The sequence below is a fragment of the Chionomys nivalis genome, chromosome 4, assembly GCF_950005125.1.
Source record: "Chionomys nivalis chromosome 4, mChiNiv1.1, whole genome shotgun sequence".
Taxonomy (NCBI): domain Eukaryota; kingdom Metazoa; phylum Chordata; class Mammalia; order Rodentia; family Cricetidae; genus Chionomys; species Chionomys nivalis.
This window is the reverse complement of record NC_080089.1, coordinates 20,375,121-20,397,967: the sequence shown is the minus strand read 5'-3', so window position 1 is coordinate 20,397,967 and position 22,847 is coordinate 20,375,121. Positions and strand designations below refer to the sequence as shown.

Sequence of the window (22,847 nt, the reverse complement as noted above, 5' to 3'; positions counted from 1 at the left end):
TGGGACAGGCAGTAGGTCATGACTCCTGGGTCACTGGGTTTTGTGCCAGGCTCTATGTGGAAGCTCAGTGCTATTGCAAGTCTGTGCCATTCCAGCCTCAAGCTCTGCCTTGTTGCAGGCAGCTGGCTTGAGTAGAGCACATTACTACAGCTGCCCCTCGCATCCTGAAATCCAGCAGAGACTGCCTGCATGATATCTAAGAAGGCACCCTCTGCTGCAGGTTGAACTCGGGTCCCTTCCGAACCATCACGGTGCGGGATACCATGTCTGACCTCCCTGAGATTCAGAATGGAGCCTCGGCACCTGAGATTTCCTACAATGGAGAGCCACAGTCCTGGTTCCAGAGGCAGCTGCGGGGCTCACACTACCAGCCCATCCTCAGGGATCATATCTGCAAGGTAGCGGTTCCTAGCTGCCCAGCTAACTTAAACCCGAAATAATCACACAAACTATTAATAAATCAACTGCTTGGCCCATTAGCTCTAGCTTCTTATTGGCTAACTCATATTAATTTAACCCATTTGTTAATCTGTGTATCGCCATGTGGCTGTGGCTTACTGGGTAAAGTTCCCAGCATCTATCTCTCTGATTCCGCCTTCTCCCAGGATTCGGTTCCGTCTTCCCCACCTACCTAAGTTCTGCCCTGCTGTAGGTCCAAAGCAGTTTCTTTATTCATCAATGGTAATCCCACATCTCCTTTCCTTTTCTGTTTAAATAAAAAGGAAGGCTTTAACTTTAGCATAGTAAAATTACATAAAACATATATGAACCTCCCACACCACCCTGAGTCTGATGCTTCCTGGGGTCTTGCCTGGCCCAACTTCTCTCTGGGCTTACTGCAGGCTCAACATCTCGGGTCTCCCACCCCCATAGCCAGTGTGTCATCTTCAGGTGGTATTGGAGCAGCAAGCATCCGAGTGCCTCCCCCAATACACCCTCTGATCGCTCTTCCGTATGGACTAATACACTGGGCTGCACCTTTTGTGTGCTTCCCTGGCTGACCCCACACTGGACCCTTGTCCTATGCATTTTTCTCGGATGTCCCTCTAGGCGTGCCCTTGGCTCCATTCTTATGTGGTCGGCTCTTAGAGCTAGGGCTGGGTAGCTGTCTTCTCCTGATAGGATCTGAGCCTCTGGTTCCCTTTTGTGCTTCCTGACCTGGGTTTTAGCTGGGATTCCCTGTGTTCTAGGACATGAGCCCATTGGTGGCTGCCCGCATGCGGAACATTCCACTGTTCCCAGGATCGGATTGGCGTGACCTGCCCAATATAGAAGTGCTGCTGACAGATGGCACTACGACCAAGAAGCTGCGCTACACCTTCCACGACAAGAAGAATGGCCGCAGCAGCACTGGTGCAATGCGTGGGGTCTGTTCCTGTGCAGAAGGTGGGACCCCAGGCTTTGATCATCCCACTTTCACTCACTGTCTCCCACAAACGTGGATTCCATGACTACAGCCCTGTGTGGTCTGGCCGCTTAGCTTCCTAGGGCTCCCTAGCAGTCCCTACTTGACACACCTGCTTGTTAACCCAGGGGCCCTGGCCACGCCTGGGTGCTACTAACTAAATGGGTGCCAGAGGGGGGTTAAACAGTTGTGCCTCAGCAAAGGGGTACCAGATGCTCTGTGCCTGGATTAGGCACCATCAGAGCGCGTCCCTCCCCTCCCCCCCCCCGCCCCGGAAGCCCCTTTGCAGAGGTAAGTGCCCCAGAGAGTCTGAGTCTCCCTGTGGCCTGGCACCAGCCCTGGCTATAGCACAGTATTCTGTTGCAGCTGGCAAGTCCTGCGACCCCACGGCCAGGCAGTTCAACACCCTCATCCCCTGGTGCCTGCCGCACACTGGGAACCGGCACAACCACTGGGCCGGCCTCTATGGGCGCCTGGAGTGGGATGGCTTCTTCAGCACCACTGTCACCAACCCTGAGCCCATGGGCAAGCAGGGCCGTGTGCTCCACCCAGAGCAGCACCGGGTGGTGAGCGTGCGGGAGTGTGCCCGCTCCCAGGGCTTTCCGGACACCTACCGGTTCTTCGGCAACATCCTGGACAGACACCGGCAGGTTAGCCCAGCACCAGAGCTTGTTGCCAAGCGGCCTCAGCTCTCATGTAGGGACTGGGGCCCAGGGCTTGTGAGTCCGACTGTGTCACTGAGAGTGTGGGTCAGCAGCAGCAACACAATAGCGCAATAGCACAAATGTCATTCCCAGGCTGGCTATCCCTAGTTAGGAGGTACAGCAGAAAGCCCGGCCCGGCCTGGCCTGGGCTCCATACAGACCAGTCCCATGCTCCCTCAGGCCCTTGTTTGGCTCATAGTGGGAATAACAGTGGGCTTGGGAGTCTGTTTTGCTTCTAGATTTTCCTAAAGCCTTTAAAAGCTTACTGTCGGCTAGACGTGGTGGCTCACACCTTTAATCCCAGCACTGGAGAGGCAGAAGCAGGTTGATCTGAGTTCCCAGCCAGCTTGGTCTGTTTAGAGAGACCCCGTCTTGAAACAGAGTAAACAAAGAACTCCCTGTTAGTGGACTGTGGGTCTGAGGGCATCACAGTGGGAGGCCTGTGCCACTTGAGTAGACTGAGTCCCCAATGTCCAGGTCACTGTCCTGCCTTGGTCAGAGCTGAGGCAGGACAGTGACACCCAGTGACAATCTGGTGTTGCCTCTTTCCCTCCCACAGGTGGGTAACGCCGTGCCACCACCACTGGCCAAAGCCATTGGCCTTGAGATAAAGCTCTGTATGCTGGCCAGAGCTCAGGAGATGGCCTCAGGTAGGTGCCACCTTCCTCTAGGCCCTGGGACTTGGGCACAGCCCCAGCTCTACATGAGGGCAGAGTAGTGGAAGGGAGGGCTGACCGACATGGTCAGCAGCCTCCTGCACGTCAGCTGCTGCAAGTTCTCCAGCCGTGAGCTTGCATGCCACTGTGTGCTCAGGGTAACTTCTGCTTTCCTCTCTTCAGCTGCAGTTAAAAAGGAGGAGACTGCCACGACGGAATAGTCCTGCTCTCGCCCAGAGCCCCATATGCACTGATGTTTTTAACTGTCGAGCCCCAGCATTTGAAATGTTGTGCACAGTGTCTGTGGCCATGGCTGACACTAAGCTGTTTGTGAGGTTGCTTTGTGACCAAGCCGTGCAGTACTTTGTGCATTCTGGATTTTAAAGTTTTTTTGGTTTTTAATTCTGTATTCTATCAGATCTGCCACTGCAGGTGGCAAACAAGACTTGATGTAGTTTTTATATGTTGTAATATTTCTTCAAATAAAGCGCTTCTATAAAGCACCCAGGTAGTGACTGGTTTCTCTCACTGCTTCCCCACCAGCACGGGGGGAAAGGACCTCTGGCTTGAAGGCGTACGTGGAGGTACGGGATACATTTCTGTGACTCAGTTTTGGACAGTGAGAGGCAAATGGAACTTTCTAATAAGGCTTTCCAGAAAGCCTCTTAAGAAAATGGTCTTGGGGGCTTGGGAGTTTAAGGCTCAGAGTTTAAGAGTACCGTTCCCAGCAACCACATGGTGGCTCAAGCATCCATAGTGAGATCTTGTGCTCTTGTGTGCAGGCACACATGCAGGCAGAACACTGTATATAATAAATAAGTAAATCTTAGCCAAAATCATTTTTCTTTTATTTATCTTCGTGGCTACTTTACCCTTTTGTTTTGGAGTTGACTGTTGACTGTGGTGTCTGCTAACGCGCAGCCATTCTGTGATCATGAGGACATCATACCTGGATGGATACAAGGTGAGAGGAGGAGCCACGGCTGAGCTGCCCCCCCAAACCCTACCTGTCTGCCCTTACGCAGAGCTCCAGTTGGCTTAAGACCTGCCTGGGTGGTCTGACTTGATGCACTGATTCTATGTGAACAGAACTTCAGTTTATCCTTAGGAAATGTCAACTGTAAAATGCAAATATGTTTATCACATTTACCCTTCACTTCATGAGTCACAAATGTGCCAAGGCCAAGGGGCAAAGTGACTCAACCCCTCAGGAGCAAACAAGTACGACCTGAACTTCTGAGAGCATCCTGTAGCCCTGCTCATCTGTGTCAGAAATGTCTGCGGAAACTTCAGTCACTGGGCATACCTTTTTCTTTTTGTTTTGTAACCACGTCTGACCACCATGTTCACTCTGTAGCTCTGGCTGGCATAGTAATTGTGACAGTACCTCTGCCTCTGCCTTCCAAGTAGTGCTGGTGTACTGTACTAAATCTATCAGTAATCTTCAGGCCTCACTAAGTAGCCTAGGCTAGTTTGGAGCTCAGTCCTTCCTCACCTACCCCACACCCCGTGTTTGTAGCTGTGCCACCACACCCGGCTAGGATAATTGGAGGTGGTGCAATTCTGTATGAATGGAAGCCAATGCCTCTTGTTACTGTCTTTCAACAACTCCATGGGCCGTTTTCCCTGGAAAGTGAAGGTGCAAGGGTCACCTCCGTGTTGCTTTCTTGTAATGGACGATACAAGCTGCCTCTTCCACACATACTGGCCTAGCTCAGGTGTGCAGAGTCCCAGGTGGGCTGCGTGGCTGAGCCCCGGACATTCCTCTCTTCAGAGCTCGTGTTCAGGCTTTGTTTCCAGGAACAGAAACCAGAAGTCTAGGATCCCTGCTCGGAGCAGTGCCAGATAGTTTGAGTTTGGCGGTGTCATAGCTTGGGTTGGCTTTGATCCTGCTTGCACTAACACCTCTAACTTACAGGGCACTGGGGATAGAACCCATGGTGGGCAAGCACACTACCAGCAGATCCAAATCCCCAGCTCTATAAATTTTTCTAAACTGGGCAGTGGTGGTGCACACCTTTTAATCTCAGCATTTGGGAGGCAGAGGCAGGCATATCTGAGTTCAAGACCAACCTGGTCTACAGAGTGGGTGCCAGGCCAGCTAGGGCTACAGAGAGAAACCCTCGACACCTTTGAGAGTACACTCTTCCACCTGTGTGTGGGCCTAGGGACTCGGTTGCCAGGCTTGCACGTCAAGCACTCAACCACAGTTATCTTGCCCCAGAATAGGGTTTTTTGTTTTTTGGTTTTTATCTTAACTATGTAGCCCCATGTCTGTCTTTCCTATTAACAAGGTGACATCATGACCAAAGCCACTTATAGAACACTTAGTTGGGGGCTTGTTTCCAGTTTCAGAGAGTCTGTGATCATCATGGCAGGGCAGCAGGCAAGCATGGTGCTGGAATGGTAGCTGAGAACTTAGATTTGATCCACACTGGACCTGGAGTGACATTTTGAAACATCAAAGCCCATCCCCACTGACACACCTCTTCTGTGGGACAATGGTAGACTTGCCACTTGTAATGGTTTAATAAAACTCGATTGTCTAGTAGCCGGGCAGGAAGTATATGCGGACCGACCAGAACAGGAGAATTCTGGGAAGAGGAAAGGCTGAGTCTGCAGTCGTCACCCAGACGCAGAGGAAGCAAGATGAGAACGCCTCACTGATAAAGGGTACCAAGCCATCAGGGAGGCTAACACAGGCAAGAATTATGGGTTAATTTAAGATGTAAGAGTTAGCTAGAAATGTGCTTAAGCTACTGGCCAAACAGTATTACAATTAATATAGTTGGTTTTTTTTTTTTTTTTTTTTTTTTTTTTTGGTTTTTCGAGATGGTTTCTCTGTGGTTTTGGAGCCTGTCCTGAACTAGCTCTTGTAGACCAGGCTGGTCTCGAACTCACAGAGATCCGCCTGCCTCTGCCTCCCAAGTGCTGGGATTAAAGGCGTGCGCCACCACCGCCCGGCTCAATTAATATAGTTTTGTGTGATTATTTTGGGTCTATGTGGCCAGGAACAAATGAGCAACCTCTGTCAACATACCTCCAATAAGCCTGCACTTTCTAATCCTTTCCAGACAGTTCCACCAGCTAGGGACCAAGCATTCAAATATATGAGCCCATTCTCAAACCACTGCACCCTGGCTGGCCTGGAGCTCTGTATAAACCAGGTTGACCACAGAAGATCCGCCAGCCCCTGCCTCCTAAGCACAGCATCGTAGATGTGCTATACACCTGGACAGTTTTTAATTGCATTTTTGGGGGGTAGGGGTTGAAACAGGGCCCCACTATGTAGCCCTGACTAGCCTGAAAACTCACCATATAGACCAGACTGGTCTCGAACTCAGATCTGTTTGCCTCTCCCCTCTAAGTGCTGGGACTAAAGGTGTGTGTTACCATGCTCAACTGTTGCAGGGTATTTATTGTGCCAGCGTGTCCTTGTGTTCTCTGGTGCACACAGAGACTTCAGAGGACAACCTGGAGAATCTCCTTCCGCATTGTGCTTAGCGGCTGAGTCACCTAGACCACTTGAGAATAGTCTTTGTGAACCAGTGAACTTGTCTTCAGCATTAGAGAAGTCATTAAAGAGGAACAGTGCCAAGCCCTTTCCTCCCTTCCTGCCAATTGTCCCTAAGTATAACTTGTTTATCATACCTCCTTTTTTTTTTTAAATAAGGGCAAGGTCTTTTTTAAAAATATTTATTTATTATGTATACAATATTCTGTCTGTGTGTATGCCCTCTGGCTAGAAGACGGCACCAGACCCCATTACAGATGGTTGTGAGCCACCATGTGGTTGCTGGGAATTGAACTCAGGACCTTTGGAAGAGCAGGTAATGCTCTTTAACCTCTGAGCCATCTCTCCAGCCCCCATACCTCTTGAGGAAACTTGTGTCCACTAACCAAAACTATTGAACATAGAGGTGGAGGCTGGAGAGACAACACGGAGTTAAGAGTACTGTCTGCTTTTTTTTTTTTTTTTTTTTTTTTTAAATTTTCAAGACAGGGTTTCTCCGTAGCTTTTGGTTCCGGTCCTGGAATTAACTCTTATAGACCAGGCTGGCCTCGAACTCACAGAGATCCTCCTGCCTCTGCCTCCCAAGTGCTGGGATTAAAGGCGTGTGCCACCACCGCCTGGCCTGTCTGCCCTCGTTTCAGTGGCGTGAAAGCCTGGTTATGGCTGATCACCACTTGCTCTCAGTATCCTGAGCAGCCTCAATCTTCACCTGCCTCCCGCCAGGTCAGATGCTCTCGAGGCCTCTTTTTTGTTTTCTTGGGACAGGGTCTCATTCTGTAGTCAGTTCAAAGAGCTTTGAACATGAAGACGTCCTGCTTCTTTGACCTGAGTGTGGGATCGTTGGTGTGAGCAATGGCCTGAGATAGTTCGTCATGGTGTTCTGAGACAGGTTTCACTTTGTAGCTCAGGCTAGCCTGGAGTTCATTTGTGTAATCCAGGATGATCACAAGCTGGTATTAATCCTTCTACCTCAGACTCTCTTCCAGTGCTGGGGTTACAGGTATGAGTCACCATTCCTAGCTGCGTGTTTTTGTCTGTTCCAAAGGATTCCCCTAGTGTATGGCAGAGGACTGAGCAAAGCATCACCAGCAGATGCAGCCTCTTTGTTTTGTTGTTTTTGTTTTGGGGTCTGTTTTTTTTTTCTTCCTTAAATTATTTATTTATTTATTTATTTATTTATTTATTTATTTATTTATTATGTATATAGTGTTCTGTCTGCATGTAAGCCTGCACCAGATCGTTGTGAGCCACCATGTGGTTGCTGGGAATTGAACTCAGAACCTTTGGAAGAGCAGGCAATGCTCTTAACCGCTGAGCCATCTCTCCAGTCCTGGGTTTTGGTTTTTCGAGATAGGATTTCTCTGTAGCTTTGGAGGCTGTCCTGGAACTCGCTCTTCGCTCTGTAGACCAGGCTGGCCTCAAACTCACAGAGATCTGCCTGCCTCTGCCTCCTGAATGCTGGGACTAAAGCGTGCATCACCACCGCCCAGTGTAGCAAATACCTAGAAGTGGGTGGAATGCCACAGGATCCTAGACATCATCAAAACCCCTGTAAATGCCGCAGAGTTATATTCTCCTTCTGAGATAAAGTCTCCTGTAGACTCATTAGGTAGCTGAGGCTGGTCTTGAATCCCTAATCTTCCTGCCTTCACTTCTGGAGTGCCTATAGATAAAGTGTCCCGTGTCCCGTGGTTCGAAAGGCAGCCAGGTGTGGAGTCAAAAAGCTCAAGCCTCAAATCTGCCTCCTCAAATACAAATCACAGTGCCAAGATGACGGTGAGCTTCAGCCAGGGTGAAGGGAAAGGCCTTCAGCGGCCATGGAAGAGGATGGCTCAGTGGCTAAACACTCGCAGCCAATCCTAATGGCCTGAGTTAGAGCTCTGGTACCCAGACGATGGAAGACGAGAACCCACTCCTGAAACGTGTTTTCTGATCTCCACACAAGTGCACACAAGATAAAAAACAAACAAAAAAGTTAAAAAAAAAAAAAGACAAAACACCAAACCTTTAAGGGTAGGGTGTGGAAGACACCTTTAATCCTGCACTCAGAAGGAATGTGGATCTCTATGAGTTTGAGACCAGCCTGGTCTACACAGTGATATCTTTTTTTTTTTTTTTTTTTTTAAAAGGCTGAGCATGATGGTGCCTGCCTTTAATCCCCCCACTCAGGGGACAGAAACAGGTGGATCTCTGTGAGTTGCAGGCCAGCCTGCTCTACAGAGCTAGTTCTGGGACAACCAGGGCTACACAGAGAAACTCTGTCTCAAAAAAGCCCCAAAACGCCGGGCGGTGGTGGCGCACGCCTTTAATCCCAGCACTTGGGAGGCAGAAGCGGATCTCTGGGAGTTCGAGACCAGCCTGGTCTACAAGAGCTAGTTCCAGGACAGGCTCCAAAACCACAGAGAAACCCTGTCTCGGAAAACCAAAGGGGAAAAAAAAAAGCCCCAAAACACAACAAAAACCAAAAAGCTAACTCAGCAAGGTGTGTGCCACAAGGCTGGAAGCAGCAGCGCTCCTCACGGCCTCCGCTTCACTTCGCGTCGCCAAGCTCCTGCCATAAGTTCCGGCCCTAACTCCCCTCGCTGAAGGACTACAAGCAGTAAGGTAAAATGAACATTTTCCTTCCTAAGTTGCTTTTGGTTATGGTGTTTATCATAGAAACCCCACTAAGACAGCTTTCCCATCATGCACTGGGCTCCATCCCTAGCCCTGAATAAACCAGTTGTGGTGCAGTTTGCCAGTCATTCCAGCACTGGGGAGGTGGAGGCAGGAGGATCATAGCTTGATATCAGTCTGGGCTATGCAAGACTCTGCTCCCCAGGAAAAGAGCAAAACTATTTATCTGACGCTTTTCACTATACGGTGCAAGCGGTGTTTGCACACTCACGGCTCCTGCCTCGGCCTCCAGAGTGCCCAGGGGCAGGCGTGTGCCCTGACGCCTCACTGCGCAGCCTTCTCACGTTCTAGATTTGCATACAGTTTGCTCAGAAGGTAAACTGCTAGGAAAAATCTTAGCAGCACCATATGTTTGTACTCTTACGTTTATTGTTATTTTATGTGTGCGGGTGTTTATATGTGTGTGGGTGTTTATATGTGTGCGGATGTTTGTATGTGCGTGGGTGTTTGTATGTGTGCGGGTGTTTGTATGTGCGCGGGTGTTTGTTTATATGTGTGCGGGTGTTTATATATGCGCGGGTGTTTGTATGTGTGCGGGTGTTTGTATGTGTGTGGGTATTTGCTGTACGTGTGTCAGTGCACCATGTGCCCGCCTGGTGCCTGTAGAGGTGAGGTCACTGGGCTTCCTGGAACTAGAACTCCGGCCAACCATTTGTGTTCTGGGAATGGAATCCAGGTCGGCAGAAAGAGCAGCCAGCGACCTTAATCACTAAGTCAACTCTTTTTTTTTTTTTTAAAGATTTTTTATTTATTATGTATACAATATTCTGTCTGCATGTACACCTCCAGGTTAGAAGAGGGCACCAGATCTCATAGATGATTGTGAGCCACCATGTGGTTGCTGGGTCTTGAACTCAGGACCTCTGGAAGAACAAACACTGCTCTTAACCTCTGAGCCATCTCTCCAGCCCACCCCTTTTTTTAAATAGTATTTAAAAAAATTTTATGATTTATTTATCTTTATTTTATGTGCATTGGTGTGAAGGTGTCAGATCCCCTGGAACTGGAGTTACAGACAGTTGTGAGCTGCCATGTGGGTGTTGGGAATTGAACCCGGGTCCTCTGGAAGAGTGCTGAGAATTGAACTCAGGACCTCTAGAGAGATCAGCCAGTGCTCTTAACCAATGAGCCATTTCTCCAGACCCTGAGTCAACTCTTTCCACTTAAATTTTGTTTTAAAATTTTTCCATTTGAAGCTGAACGTTGGTGGCACACACCTTTAATCCCAGCACTCAGGAGGCAGAGGCAGGAGGAGCTCTGTGAGTTCGAGGCCAGCCTGGTCTACAGAGTGAGTTCCAGGACAGGCTCCAAAGCTACAGAGAAACCCTGTCTCGAAAAACTAAAAAGGAAAAAAAAAAAAAAGACGACACCAATAGAGGGGCTGGAGAGATGGCTCAGAGGTTAAGAGCACTGGCTGCTCTTCCAAAGGTCCTGAGTTCAATTCCCAGCAACCACATGGTGACTCACAACCATCTGTAATGAGATCTGGTGCCCTCTTCTGGCCTGCAGGCACACATGCAGACAGAACAGAACACTGTATACATAATAAATCTTTTTTTAAAACAAGTTTAAAAAAGAAGATGACACTGGTAGAGCTTGCAGGATGTCTTTGCAGCTGAGGAGACTGTGCCAAGCCTGAAGACCTGGGCTTAATCCCCAGGACCCACACAATGTGGACAGAGAGATCTCCTGCAAATTGTCCTCTGACCTCCACTTGTGTGCTGTGGCACAAGCATGTGTGTGGTGTCTTCAAACCACACATGCACATACACACAGAGATTATATAACAAAACCTAGAATGCTACAGAGAAAAGAAAGAGTAGCCCAGGAGGCCAGAGAAATGATGCCCTAGCATAGACAAAGGGGTTCGTTCTGAGTCTGATTTTTCCAAAGCAAATCCAAAATGTTGGCATCCTCCAAACAGTATGGAGCAAGAGCCTTCTTCGTCTTTTTTTTTTGGTTTTCCTGACAGTGTTTCTCTGTGCACATCTGTGTAACAGTCCAGGCTGTCCTGGAACTCGCTCTGTAGACCAGGCTGGCTCTGAACTCACAGAGATCCGCCTGCCTCTGCTTCCCTAGTGCTGGGATTAAAGGCCTGGGCCACCAATGTCTGGCAAGAGCCTTCTTGACACACAACCATGGTCCCATCTATTTGGGAATTACTTGCATTCAGGAGTTCAGAGGCAAGGCTGGGCAACACAGCAAAAGACTCCAGGGTTTTAGTTTTGGAGACAGAGTCTCATGTAGAGAAGGCTAGCCTGGAATCCAGGAGGTGGCTGAAACTGGTCTTGAACTCAGGATCTTCCTGCCTCCACTTCCCCTACTTGAGGATTTCTGGTAGCTGAAAACCCTAGTACTGTTAGAGGGAGAGAACCAGCCAGCCTTGGGCGTGGTGATTTCATTTTGGTATTCCCAGCACTTGCCAGGGTGAGGTGGAAAGATTGCTAGGAGTTTGTGCCTGGCTGCAGTACACCAGGAGTTTGAGGCAAGCCTCGGGTTCAAGGTCAACCGGGGTGTAGTGTGCAGGCCTATAATTTCAGGCCTTTGGAGGTTGAGGCAGGAGACTGGCGGAATTACTGGCTATCCTAGCTGTAGAGTGAGACCCTAACTTCTAGTCCCATCACCCATAAAAAGGATAAAAAAGATTTTTAAGAAGTTCTGGAGGGCCGGGCGGTGGTGGCGCACGCCTTTAATCCCAGCACTTGGGAGGCAGAGGCAGGTGGATCTCTGTGAATTCGAGACCAACCTGGTCTACAGAGCTAGTTCCAGGACAGGCTCCAAAACCACAGAGAAACCCTGTCTCGAAAAACAAAACAAAACAAAACAAAACAAAAAAAAGAAGTTCTGGAGGGCCAGGCGGTGGTGGCGCACGCCTTTAATCCCAGCACTCGGGAGGCAGAGGCAGGAGGATCTCTGTGAGTTCGAGACCAGCCTGGTCTACAAGAGCTAGTTCCAGGACAGGCACCAAAGCTACAGAGAAAAACCAAAACCAAAACCAAAACAAAAAAACAAACAAAAAACAAAATCAATCCAAAGCCACAGAGAAACTCTGTCTTGAAAAAAAAAACAAAATCAAAAAAGCAAAAACAAAAACAAAGTTCTGGATGCTCTCTCCTGGACCTCTTCCAGCTTTGCGAGCATGAGACGCGCGTGTCCACCTTTGTCCACAGGGAGGCGCTGTGGCTACCGCGGTCTGGCCGCTCTAGGCTGCACCGGCGGCACCGGAAGCTTCGTTCTCCCAGTGCTTCCGCTCTCTACCCGGGCCGGGAGCTGCGTGGAGCTAGACTTCGCGATGCCGACTGGCGATTTTGAGTGAGCATGGGGTGGTGCCGGGCTCTCCAGAGAGGCGGTGCGGGGGCAGCTCTGGGTGTATGGTGGTCTGGGCGGCGCGGGGACCGGGACCCGCTCACCGATCTCGTGTCCCCGCAGCTCGAAGCCCAGCTGGGCCGACCAGGTGGAAGAGGAAGGCGAGGACGGTGAGAGCTTGTGTGGGCCCCTCCCGCGCTCTGTCCCCGGCGTGGACAGTCTCCAAAGTCCCCCCACCTTGGCTTGAAAGTTTCAGCCCCGTGGCTCACTTTTCCTCCTCCCTGCATTCTCTCTGACAGACAAGTGTGTCACCAGCGAGCTCCTGAAAGGGATCCCTCTGCCCACCGGTGACACCAGTCCAGAGCCTGAGTTACTGCCCGGAGGTGAGCGACATCCATCCCTGCCATCTCCCTCCTCCCTTTCTGCCCTCAAGCCTATTTCCAGCCAGTCCCCAGTCCCCAGTTCCCAGGACTCAGTTTCTGTCATCGGCCCACAGACCCACTGCCACCTCCCAAGGAAGTCATCAACGGAAACATAAAGACGGTGACCGAGTACAAGATAGATGAAGATGGCAAGAAGTTCAAGGTGAGGTTCAGGTGGCCACAGAGGGGTCAGCGTGCCTTCGTCCTCAGGGTCAGATTGGTCATGAGGGATGAGTGTTGATTGGGTTGGTTCTGGAGGTGTCCCTGTTTCTGTCTTCAGATTGTCAGAACCTTCAGGATTGAGACCCGGAAGGCATCAAAGGCTGTGGCCAGGAGAAAGGTGAGACCCTCCTGTCTTGTTTTGGTGTGTGTGTGGGAGAGGGTCCCCAGGACTGACTCGAGGAGTTGGGAATTAAGGCTTAGGGCCCGGTTAGATTCCCCCCCCCCCCCGTTTTTGTGTGCTCCTGTGTAGAGTGTCATTCCTCCAGCTCATTCCTCCTGGTTTGTGATGGTTCTCTGTCGTCAGGAACTAGATTAGGCTAACTGGCCACTATCCGCGGGGATCCTGCCGTCTCTGCCTCCTATCTGGCCAGCACTGAGGTTAGAAGGACATGCCAGCTTTTCATTGTGGTGCTTGGGAGTGGACTCCAAAGGGTACTTTCATTACAATTACTTGACTGAGACATAGCCAGTCCTCTTGGGTTTGTTGTTTTGTTTCTTGTTATTTTTGAGAGGCTCTTGTTGTGTAGTTTTCAAATTCTAAATGCTTCTGCCTCAGCCTCCTGGGTCCTGACTTAGGTGCTTAGTCCTTTGTCCTGTCTACCTGAAGGAACAAACAGGCTCCGCTTAACCAAGGGCTTCTGGAGGAAAGACAGCAACGCCCTGAGAGCAAGGCTCCATGCCAGGCAGTTAGCAGAGCTTGGCTTCCCGAGGTGTAGACCAGGCTAGGGAGGCAGGGAGCTTTGTGGTCTCTGTTTACAGGAAGTGGGTGAGTCTCGGGTTTAGCTAGCTCAAGGTTCCTGTGATCTGCACAACTCCTGGGCATCCTCCAACTTCATCCTGGGGGAGCTGGCCCATGGGCCTGTCCGGAAACTGCCAGTGTCACAGTTGTGTGCCGCCCCACTCTGAATCTCCCTGCTGCCTCCTGGAGTGTTTGACTTAGAGTGGCCGTTATGTGCTGCCATGCCTGGGTAGGAAATGGGAATTGTCACCGTTATCACAGTGTAGGATTTGAGGCCCTGACGTGGTTGTCTGTCGGGGTACACTGTGGAGTCCTGCCTTCCTTTGTTCTTAACTTCTCCCCACCCTTCTGTGAGCCCAGAACTGGAAGAAGTTTGGCAACTCGGAGTTTGACCCACCAGGGCCCAATGTGGCCACCACCACAGTCAGTGATGATGTCTCCATGACTTTTATCACTAGCAAAGAGGTGAGCAGGGCTGAAGCTGGAGCCCCAGAAGTGCAGTGGGGGTGGGGTGGGCACAGCAGCCCCCTCTGAGCCACCCTTCCCTATTCCCCACCAGGACTTAAACTGCCAGGAGGAGGAAGACCCAATGAACAAGCTCAAGGGCCAGAAGATTGTGTCCTGCCGCATCTGCAAGGGCGACCACTGGACCACCCGCTGCCCTTACAAGGACACGCTGGGGCCCATGCAGAAGGAGCTGGCTGAGCAGCTGGGCCTGTCCACTGGGGAGAAGGAGAAGCTGCCAGGAGGTGTGGACCTAGGACACCTGGGAGGGGCTTCAGCTACTCCTTCTGTAGTGTGCTATGTTCTTTCTCTGTCGTCAGGTTTCAGCAGCCTGTGTCTGGGCGCCCACATAGACATCTCGTTTGCTTGGGGCATGGTGTTCCTATGTGGGTGCAGCTGGTGACTTACTGTAGCCAGTGTGTGTGTGTGTGTGTGTAGGTGGTACCCATGTGCTGGGTTCAGTGTGACTCTGGAGGTTGAAATCTGATGTGTCTGTGGGTAGCTGCCTCTGACTTGCATGGAGCTCTGCCTGTCTCCCATCAGAGCAGCTTGTAGTCTATGCTGCGAGGCTCTGCAGTGCTGGGCTGTGGGTGCCAGGACCACATCTGCCCTGCGGCTTGTTCACTTTACCCGTGCAGTCAGCAGAGACTTGGAAGGCTGCTAGCTTCCTGGCTGCAACCTTTGGGTCACCAAAGGATGACTGGATGCTTATAGCTTGGGGCTGGGGTGAATGTGACTTTGTCCACTGCTTTCCAGAGCTGGAGCCTGTGCAGGCCGCCCAGAACAAGACGGGGAAGTATGTGCCCCCAAGTCTCCGGGATGGGGCCAGTCGCCGTGGGGAGTCCATGCAGCCGAACCGCAGAGGTAAGAGGCTAGGAATAGCCTAGGTAGCAAGTAGACAACTAGACACCCTGTAATTATCCTGCCTTGTGGGCGTGGGGTCTAATGGCATGCTTCTCACTTCCACCTCACCCTGCCCTGCCCACCAAGCCGATGACAATGCCACCATCCGTGTTACTAACCTGTCTGAGGACACACGTGAGACTGACCTCCAGGAACTCTTCCGGCCTTTTGGCTCCATCTCTCGCATATACTTGGCCAAGGACAAGACCACTGGCCAGTCTAAGGTGGGTGGACTGGTCTGGGGAACGGGTGGCTGGACAATAGGGGTCCTGGGACCCACTTCTTACCCTCCCCCCCCAACTCTCTGCCCCTGGCCCCCAGGGTTTTGCTTTTATCAGCTTTCACCGTCGGGAAGATGCTGCCCGCGCCATTGCAGGGGTGTCTGGTTTTGGCTACGACCACCTCATCCTCAATGTCGAATGGGCCAAGTAAGACATCCTCCCTGTCCCTCCCCACTCCCACATCCTCCTTAGCCACTGTGGGTCCTGCCCTAGTTATGTGGTTGCCAGGCCTGTCTGAAGGAAGGTCTTTATTGTGCTCTGAGAAAACACTTTGCCAGACTTGATGCCACTGTTCCTAGGTGGGCAAGGCCTGGGCTTCCCTGGTGTGAGTGTGGAGTCTCAGGTCCCCACCTACATCCTTACCACCTCCCTTCTTTCCAGGCCATCAACAAACTAATAAGACACCTGTTGCCTGCTGCTGTTGCCCGGACCCTAAGGAACAGGAAGCTTCCATTAAAGACACCAAACACACTGTGTCTTGCTTGTTTTCATGGGTCTCCGGGGGGGGGGGGGGGGGGGCTCCGCCCCTCCTTCAGGCTGTGGTCTTGTAAAGGGGTGGGAGGCAGCCTCCACTGGTGAGGAGGTAGTGGGGGACCCTTGCTACTTCAGGGCTGTTGTTGCAAGCATCTTCTGGCACGGAGGCTTCAGTTAGATGGGTCATGGGCTCAGCTGGCCTTGGGGAGTGGTTGTACCTGCTACAGGCAAGTCTTGGCGAGGGCTTTTGTCCTCAGGATTCCGGTGGCATGGGTGGCAGTCCAGGCTGGGTGCCACTGCCATGTAGAGCAGGGGGTGCATGCATGTAGCCAGGGGCACAAGGATGCGTGTTGTCTGGTAGCCAAAGAAGGCCCTCAGGTCCAGCTCCGCCACAGCCTGTGACACACTGGTGAAGTTGGGGCAGCGAGCCGTCCAGTGCAACATGGCGTCCACATGGATCACTCGTGTGATGTGGTAGAGCACATAGGAGCAGGCGTAGAGAGCCACACCACTGGTCACCAGCACTACCACATGCAGCTTCTGGGCTGTGGTCATGCCTGGGCTGCGCAGTACCACCCACCCCAGTGCACCGTAGGCCATTAGTGTGAGCAGCAGAGGCAGGATGCCTCCCAGGCATGCCAGCACCAAGCTGTAGGTTCTGAAGGCCCCTAGCTGGCTGTCCTCCATCATCCCCAGGCACTTGACACAGGCCTCAGGATTGAGCCTACTACATGTCCCAAGGTCTGACTGGGGCTCCTTCTGGTGGGAGAAGCCAAGCATGGGGGCCGCCAGCAGGATGGCCATGGCCCAGCTGGCAGCAGTGACAACCCAGGCATGCTTGGGTCGCAGGTGTCTCCGTGTAAAGAAAGGGTGTACCACCACCATGTATCTGCTGAGGCTGATGCAGGTGATGAAGAAGATGCCACCCAGCAGGTTGCAGGTGAAGATAAAGCGCTCCAGACGGCAGGCCACCTCCCCGAAGCTCCAGTTTTTCGGTGGGTAGAAGTAGGCTGCCAGAGGAGGCAGTGTGAGTGCGTAGCACAGGTTGCTGACTGCCAGTTGTACAGAGAACACCACAGCTGGGTGCCAGGGCCTTTGCTCTTTGGTGATAAAGCGGTACAGGGCCAGGCCATTGCCCCCTGCCGCCACCAAGAACTCTGCCATCAGGATGGCCCAGAGGTAGCCCTCCTGAAAGCGCCTGTACTGCTGGTCGGCAGCTTCCACATATTTGTCCAGACAGGGCTTGGTATCTGTGGGCAGAATCAACATTTGCATGCATACCAGTTCCGATGCAAGCAGGTGTGGGCCTGCTGTGCAAATGCAGCCTGGCAGGTCCCTGTCGCCACCTGGGCCAGCCTAGCTTCAGGTGGAATGGGTCAGGGTCACACTCAGTCTGGTTTTGAGACAAACTGGGGCAGCCCCAAGAGCCCGTACCGAGTCTGCACAGAAGCCTGCCATTACCACCCAGCCCTCCTGCTGGCACCAACCAGCTGTGGTTCAACCAGAGGGTGCCCAGATCGCAGTCAGGGGCTGCACTCATAGCTTTACCATCTCCCAACAACTCCGCCCAATCCCAGAGCCTTGAATTGTTCCCACACTCAGCCTCTTCAAATACTCAGTGCAGAGGAACCGCTGACAGGGCCACCCCAAACTCCTACTGCAGACCCCGACTGCTGAAAGACTCTTAACTGGCCCAGTGCTAGTTTACCTGAGAGGGAAGCCATGATCCTCACAGCAGCAGCTCTGGGTTACACAGGCACCTCCTGGGTTCCCAGCAGTGTGGCCACTGGTCCATCTCGACTTGCACAGCCAGTTAGGGTGACACCTCCCACCTAGCCCACTTCCTCCTTGTACCATCTGGGCTGGGCCTTGTCTCTTGGCCAGTCACAACTAAGTACTGTTAGCCCCGTCCCCACCCCAACCAGAGAGTGAACTCAAAAAGTGCCAAGTTCAAGTTTATTGGAAGAACTGGATAGCTCCTTTATGAAAGGAAACCGGGCTACACTGGAGCCCAGGGCAGCTCTCGGGCCCCAATCTGGGGCATCTATGGATCATCCACTGCCAAGCAGCCTCAGGTTCTTGATGGTCGACCTGTGTCCTGGCGTCTGGCTCTGGGTCCCAGCTTGGTCTTGACTCCTTGAAATCTACCCTTTGGTTTCGGAGGCCGCCAGTTGCCACCCTGACCTTTGCCTGAGCCAGGCCTCTGCTCCTTCCCTCGCTGCTTCTTGCCCGGAGGTCCTCCCAGGCGCCTCCGCTTGCCCACTCTGGGGAACATGTCTGTAGGGAGAGAAATGGTCAGGGTCCTCAAGAACAAACGGTCAGGGGCCTCAGGTGTCACCAGCACAGCCCCTGCACACACCCTCGTCAGGCTCCTCGCCCACAGCTTGGCGAAAATACTCGGCGTCATCCTCCTCCTCCTCATTCTGGCTTGCTCCTGCTGCCTCTGGAGGTGCCCCAGGGTCCTCGGCATCACTGTCCCCTTCGGCCCCTGCCCTGGCTCGCTTCATGCCTGCCAGGCTCTTCTTCCTGGAGGACAAGAGTGACAAGGGTTTAGGCTTGCTCAGGTGCCCACCCACCGTTCTGCCCACGGCCTTTACATACTTGTGGGCCTCGCGCAGTTCCTGCTTGCGCTGTAAGTTCTCAGCCTGCTGGTTCTGACGCTGGGCCTTGAGTCGTAGCTTCTCCTCCTTTGCTGCCAAGATGGCCTGCAGTTCTGCCTCAGTCTTGTGCACTGCGAGGAAGACCAGACATTGTGTCAAGATAACAATGGGACCAAGCACTGCTCCCAAAGGCTGGCCTCACCCCGTCCCCTTACCAAAACTGTGGAAGAGGACATTGCCGTTCCCAACACCCTCCTGGATCTTAATGAGCTGCAGTGTCATCCGGGGCCCAATCTGGAGATACACACATGGGAGAGTCAGGCTGGCCTTAAGACTGAGGGCTGTGCCTATAGGAGCCGCCATGAGCTGTTCCTCACCTCTGTGAGTCGGACGGCACTCTGCTGGGCCTGCATGTTGCCACGGCCAGCCACAGCCTGGGGTAGTTCTGTGATATTGTGCTCACCATCTGGCTCCACCTCACTCTCCGAGAGCGCCACACCCCTGTGGGACAACAGGTTACCTCGAGTGCTCTACAGGCCGGCTCTGAAACCCCTGGGCTGGAACTGCCACCCACCCAGAGCCTTTCTCACGTAGCCAGCAGCTCGCTGATATCCTGCAAGCGGCTCATGTTGGGAAACTTCTCCTGCAAGAGCTTCTTCATGCCCCGGCTGGCACCCACGGGCACCACTTTGATGCTGCTGCAGTGGGAGAAGAGAGGGAGGAGTGAAGGGTCACAGGGCCCAAGGCCAGCTCCTTGCCCTCTCCCTGCTGGGCATGCATCAGGGCGTTTACTTTGAGTCTGAGCAATCACAGGTCTCAGCAGCAGAGCTCTCATCAGGTGCATGGGGTGTCCCACCGCGAGTCCCTCCCCCCACACTCACTAGTGCCGGAAGTCCAGCTCTTGGGAGTCCGGGTTGTAGTTGATGAGGAGGCAGCGCTTAATGGTGTTCAGGTTCACCTGGGGGCCAGTGAGAGGGGACCTCTGAGCTGCCCGTGGGCCAAGTGCTACAGCCAGGGCATGCAGCCTGGGTGTCAGAGGCTGCAACCAGGGTCTACAGACTGGAGCACTGGCTGAAAGTCAAGGGTGCATGAGCCGTCAAAGCCAACCTTCAGACTTCTAAGTGGACCTTATAATGAACTTAATCTTAGACCCACTGGGGCCGGGGCTTAGCAGCTGAAACTCTAGCCCTGCTGGCTCAGCGGCTGAGGCAGTAAGATTACAAGTCTAAGCCTAGCCTGAGTTAATACAGGACCTTGTGTTAAGAAAAACGGGCAAAGATGTGGCTCAGTTCGTAGAGTGCTTGCCTACCATACACTAAGCCCAAGTTTGATCACCAACACCCAAAGCCAGTTGTACATCACTCAAGGTGTACATGTAAGAGATGGAGGGCCAGAAGTTCAAGTCCGGCCTGAGACACAGAAGATCCTGTGTCTCAGTAACAGATTTACTCCAACCCCAGCCCTGCCTTTGAATTTACGATAAAGTTAGTCACTTCATGGTAGTGAGTTTTCCCTCCCAACTGCCCACTCCCGGGCAGCTGCCCCAGATCTGGCCCACCGTGTGCACGTTGAGGGATGGGAACAGGTTCTGGAACATGGTGGCCATGAGCTTGATGTGCATGCCCTGGACGCCAAAGCTGTTGAGCACCAGAAGGGGTGGGTGGTTAAACTGCTGCTCATGCATCCGGTGTCGGCGCAGGGAGGAGACGACATCTCGCACCAGTGTGTACTGAAGGGAGGGTAGAGAGAGGCTGAGGACCATCTGTGCTGTGTGACCAGGGCCCTCCCGGGTAGGCTGAGCTCACCTATCACCTCTACCCCTCTCACCTTGTTGATCTGGAAGGTCAAAGTGGGGCCTCCTGGGAGGCGCATCAGCTTCTGTCAGAGAAAGGATAGGTGAGGGTGGAGGGTTCTGGCTTGGGGTAGGGCAAGGGGGAAGCCTTGCTCCATTGTTTCAGAGCGTTTACTTTGAAGCCAGCATCACTACTGTTCAGGGCAGGGGGTTCATCATGAGACAGGAGCAGCTGGGGCCGAGGGAGGGAAAGGCATGGTGTCCACTCACCAAGTACACACTGTTGTCTGTTTTGCTCAAGACAAGGAAGTGTGTGACCCCGAGGGGGCCGGCCACAGCCACACAGTCCTTCAGTGAGTTCTTCTTTCGAACCTGATAATTACAAAAAGGAATGGATACAGATAGTTCTTATTGAGCAAAGAAGCTTAAACTGGGGCTTCTAAGATGTTATTTCTGACACCCCCAACTTTCCAGGGGTACCGAGCCTTGACTGTATTCCTGAGCCCAGCACTTAAATAATTTTTAAAAAGTATTATTTTGTGTGCAATCGTGTAGGGGCGCACAGGTGGAGCCAGGAGGACAACCTTCGGGAGTTGGTTCACCACGTGAGTCAGGCGGACTGAACTCAGGCTTGGCAACAAGCCCCTTGCAGCCGAGTTATTTCTCGACTGCGCCCCCACGCCTTGTGCCTTTGTTTTTTACACACGAGACCTCACTATACACCCACGGCTGGCCTCCAACGAAAGATCCCCCTCGCTTCTCTTCCCGAGCGCTGCGCTTTCGGCTGTGCATCATGCCCCCGGTTCAAGCGGTGCTGGGGATGCAGCCGAGGCCTCCCACAAGGAAGGCAGGCATTCTGCCACTGAATTTAACCATCAACCTCCGGCCGCCGCGAAGTCGAACCCAGGGACTAGAGTGTGGAGAGCTGGGGGATGCAGACCTGTAGACGAGAGGCGGTGAGCGGCTCCATGACCCGCCGCACATCCAGGCTGAGCTGCTGGACACTGCGACCCGCCCGGCCTCGCGTGAACACGAACGAGTGCGGCTGTGCGGCGTAGGCCTCGAGGTTGCGGAGCTGGGCCTGGGCGCGAGCGCGCTTCTGGTGCCGGGACTGCAGGGGCGACAGGCGGGCGGTGAGCGCCCCGGCCTCGGTCGCGACCCCACCTGCGCCCCATGCCCACCGGGGCCGCGGCGCCTCACCCGCCCCGACTGCCCCATGCTGCCTGCTCCTCCACGAGGTTGCTTCTGAAGCTGCTTCCGCCGCACACTGCTCACTTCCGACGCGGGACGCTTCTGTGTGGCCCACTTCCGGCGCCGCGTGGCTCGTTTCTCCCACTTCCGGCGCTCCCGCCGGTGACGTCACTCCGCGGACTTTCGTGCTACGTCTCTTGGGAGTTAAGCCGGTGGATTGCTATAGAGATACCTTGCCGGGGCGGGGCTGCAGAGTCTTTTAGGGTTCGAGTCCCGTTTCTGCAAGGTGTGCGACTCTCTCCTTTCTCCTGGATCCGCTTGCCTATGCTGAGCAACTCATACAGGTCCGCCGACCTCTGTCTTTCACGCACCGGGATTAATGGCGTATGCCACCATGTCTGCTCCATTCCCAAATAAATTGCATTTATTTACCTGTGGTGGTACATACGCCAAGGCGCACATTGGGAGGTCAGAGGGTAACTAGTAACAGTTGGTTCTCTTCTTCCACCATGTGAACCTGGACATGGAATTCAGGTATTCAGACTTGATGGAGATGCTCTACTCACAGAGTCCTCTTGCCAGATCGCTAAAAATCTTTTAAATTATTATTATTATTTTATGTGTATGGACATTTTGCCTGCACATTTGAGGTTTGTGTACCATTTCCATGTTGGTACCTGGGGAGGCCAGAAGAGGGCGTCCTGAAGAGGGAACTGCCATGTGGATGCTGGGAATTGAACCTGCATCCTCTAAAAGAACAAGTGAACTGGGTGGTGGTGGTGCACGCCTTAATCCCCTCATGGTTTTTTTTTTTTTTTTTTTTTTTTTTTTTTGGTTTTTCGAGACAGGGTTTCTCTGTAGCTTTGGTGCCCATCCTGGAACTAGCTCTTGTAGACCAGGCTGGCCTCGAACTCCGAGAGATCCGCCTGCCTCTGCCTCCCGAGTGCTGGGATTAAAGTCATACGCCACCACCGTCTGGCCCCTCATGGTTTTTCTTACATCTTTAGGTTGGCTCTTCCCTCATTTTCTCTTTCTTCCCTCCTCCGTTTCCTTCCTTCCCGTCTCTCCTTTCTCCTCCACATTCTTTCACCATGCACTCAGCATCCTCCTGCCAAGTAAGGCATCTTGCTGGCATCCATCTCCTCATCCGTTGTATTTTAACAACCATTTCCTCTACTGCGAGGCTCCGAACAGACCCCTAACTAAGTGTCCTCTCTCCCTGCCCTCAATAAAGAAAGATACCATACTGATCCTGGGCATACTGGTACCTGGCATGCGGGGCTCAGTCAGTCAATGGATTGAACACTGAGTGGTCCCTCATCTGTCTCCTAGATCCTGAGGGCCACCTCTGCTCCCTAGGGTCCCCGTCTGCATATGGGTGGAAGTGTGGAAGCTTCCTCTGGAAGCCAAGCATTCTGAATCTCTAATCAGCCCCCCTTCCCATTTTTACTCCCCCAT

General features: G+C 52.7%; 4 protein-coding genes and 2 non-coding genes across 7 annotated transcripts in view; 2 read left to right on the top strand and 4 right to left on the bottom strand.

Moving 5' to 3' along the window:
- Positions 1 to 3,261, top strand: part of Dnmt1 (DNA methyltransferase 1) — a 46,189-nt gene extending 42,928 nt beyond the window's left edge. For both annotated transcript variants that reach the window (XM_057766741.1, XM_057766740.1), the window contains exons 35-39: positions 221 to 398; positions 1,191 to 1,386; positions 1,772 to 2,055; positions 2,669 to 2,759; positions 2,949 to 3,261. In XM_057766741.1, the coding sequence (XP_057622724.1) occupies positions 221 to 398; positions 1,191 to 1,386; positions 1,772 to 2,055; positions 2,669 to 2,759; positions 2,949 to 2,986 (787 nt within the window). In that variant the 3' untranslated portion in view covers positions 2,987 to 3,261. The remainder of the gene's footprint in view (positions 1 to 220; positions 399 to 1,190; positions 1,387 to 1,771; positions 2,056 to 2,668; positions 2,760 to 2,948) is intronic.
- Positions 3,262 to 12,177: 8,916 nt separating this feature from the next.
- Eif3g (eukaryotic translation initiation factor 3 subunit G) lies at positions 12,178 to 15,800 on the top strand. Its single transcript, XM_057767821.1, has 11 exons — positions 12,178 to 12,267; positions 12,385 to 12,431; positions 12,561 to 12,644; positions 12,758 to 12,846; positions 12,964 to 13,023; positions 14,005 to 14,109; positions 14,204 to 14,393; positions 14,905 to 15,012; positions 15,139 to 15,275; positions 15,373 to 15,479; positions 15,714 to 15,800. The coding sequence occupies exons 1-11, from the start codon at positions 12,248 to 12,250 to the stop codon at positions 15,727 to 15,729; spliced, it is 963 nt and encodes a 320-aa protein (XP_057623804.1). The 5' UTR covers positions 12,178 to 12,247; the 3' UTR covers positions 15,730 to 15,800.
- A 189-nt stretch (positions 15,801 to 15,989) lies between these two features.
- Positions 15,990 to 17,081, bottom strand: P2ry11 (purinergic receptor P2Y11). The gene has a single exon (XM_057766860.1). The coding sequence runs from the start codon at positions 17,079 to 17,081 to the stop codon at positions 15,990 to 15,992; it is 1,092 nt and encodes a 363-aa protein (XP_057622843.1).
- Positions 17,082 to 17,755: 674 nt separating this feature from the next.
- On the bottom strand, positions 17,756 to 21,520 carry Ppan (peter pan homolog). The gene is made up of 12 exons (XM_057767375.1): positions 21,399 to 21,520; positions 21,139 to 21,309; positions 20,469 to 20,570; positions 20,234 to 20,284; positions 19,965 to 20,135; positions 19,288 to 19,364; positions 18,997 to 19,104; positions 18,784 to 18,907; positions 18,622 to 18,700; positions 18,408 to 18,537; positions 18,166 to 18,332; positions 17,756 to 18,083 (listed from the first exon to the last, which is right to left on the bottom strand). Exons 1-12 carry the CDS (start codon positions 21,414 to 21,416, stop codon positions 17,878 to 17,880), a joined length of 1,404 nt encoding a protein of 467 aa, XP_057623358.1. The 5' UTR covers positions 21,417 to 21,520; the 3' UTR covers positions 17,756 to 17,877.
- LOC130874032 (small nucleolar RNA U105B) lies at positions 19,176 to 19,254 on the bottom strand. Its single transcript, XR_009057081.1, has one exon. It is a non-coding gene; the product is annotated as a small nucleolar RNA U105B (small nucleolar RNA).
- On the bottom strand, positions 20,345 to 20,427 carry LOC130874029 (small nucleolar RNA SNORD105). The gene has a single exon (XR_009057078.1). It is a non-coding gene; the product is annotated as a small nucleolar RNA SNORD105 (small nucleolar RNA).
- Positions 21,521 to 22,847: the final 1,327 nt, after the last annotated feature.

What these genes read in the sequence shown, in the direction of transcription:
- Eif3g (XM_057767821.1), top strand. Translation starts at nt 12,248, where the DNA reads ATGCCGACTGGCGATTTTGA. An exon ending in GCCTGAGTTACTGCCCGGAG is followed by an intron (nt 12,645 to 12,757) that starts GTGAGCGACATC and finishes ATCGGCCCACAG; the next exon opens with ACCCACTGCCACCTCCCAAG. An exon ending in AAGATGGCAAGAAGTTCAAG is followed by an intron (nt 12,847 to 12,963) that starts GTGAGGTTCAGG and finishes TTCTGTCTTCAG; the next exon opens with ATTGTCAGAACCTTCAGGAT.
- P2ry11 (XM_057766860.1), bottom strand. Translation starts at nt 17,081, where the DNA reads ATGCAAATGTTGATTCTGCCCACAGATACCAAGCCCTGTCTGGACAAA.
- Ppan (XM_057767375.1), bottom strand. An exon ending in CAGACAACAGTGTGTACTTG is followed by an intron (nt 20,285 to 20,468) that starts GTGAGTGGACAC and finishes TTTCTCTGACAG; the next exon opens with AAGCTGATGCGCCTCCCAGG. An exon ending in GGGCGAGGAGCCTGACGAGG is followed by an intron (nt 18,084 to 18,165) that starts GTGTGTGCAGGG and finishes CTCTCCCTACAG; the next exon opens with ACATGTTCCCCAGAGTGGGC.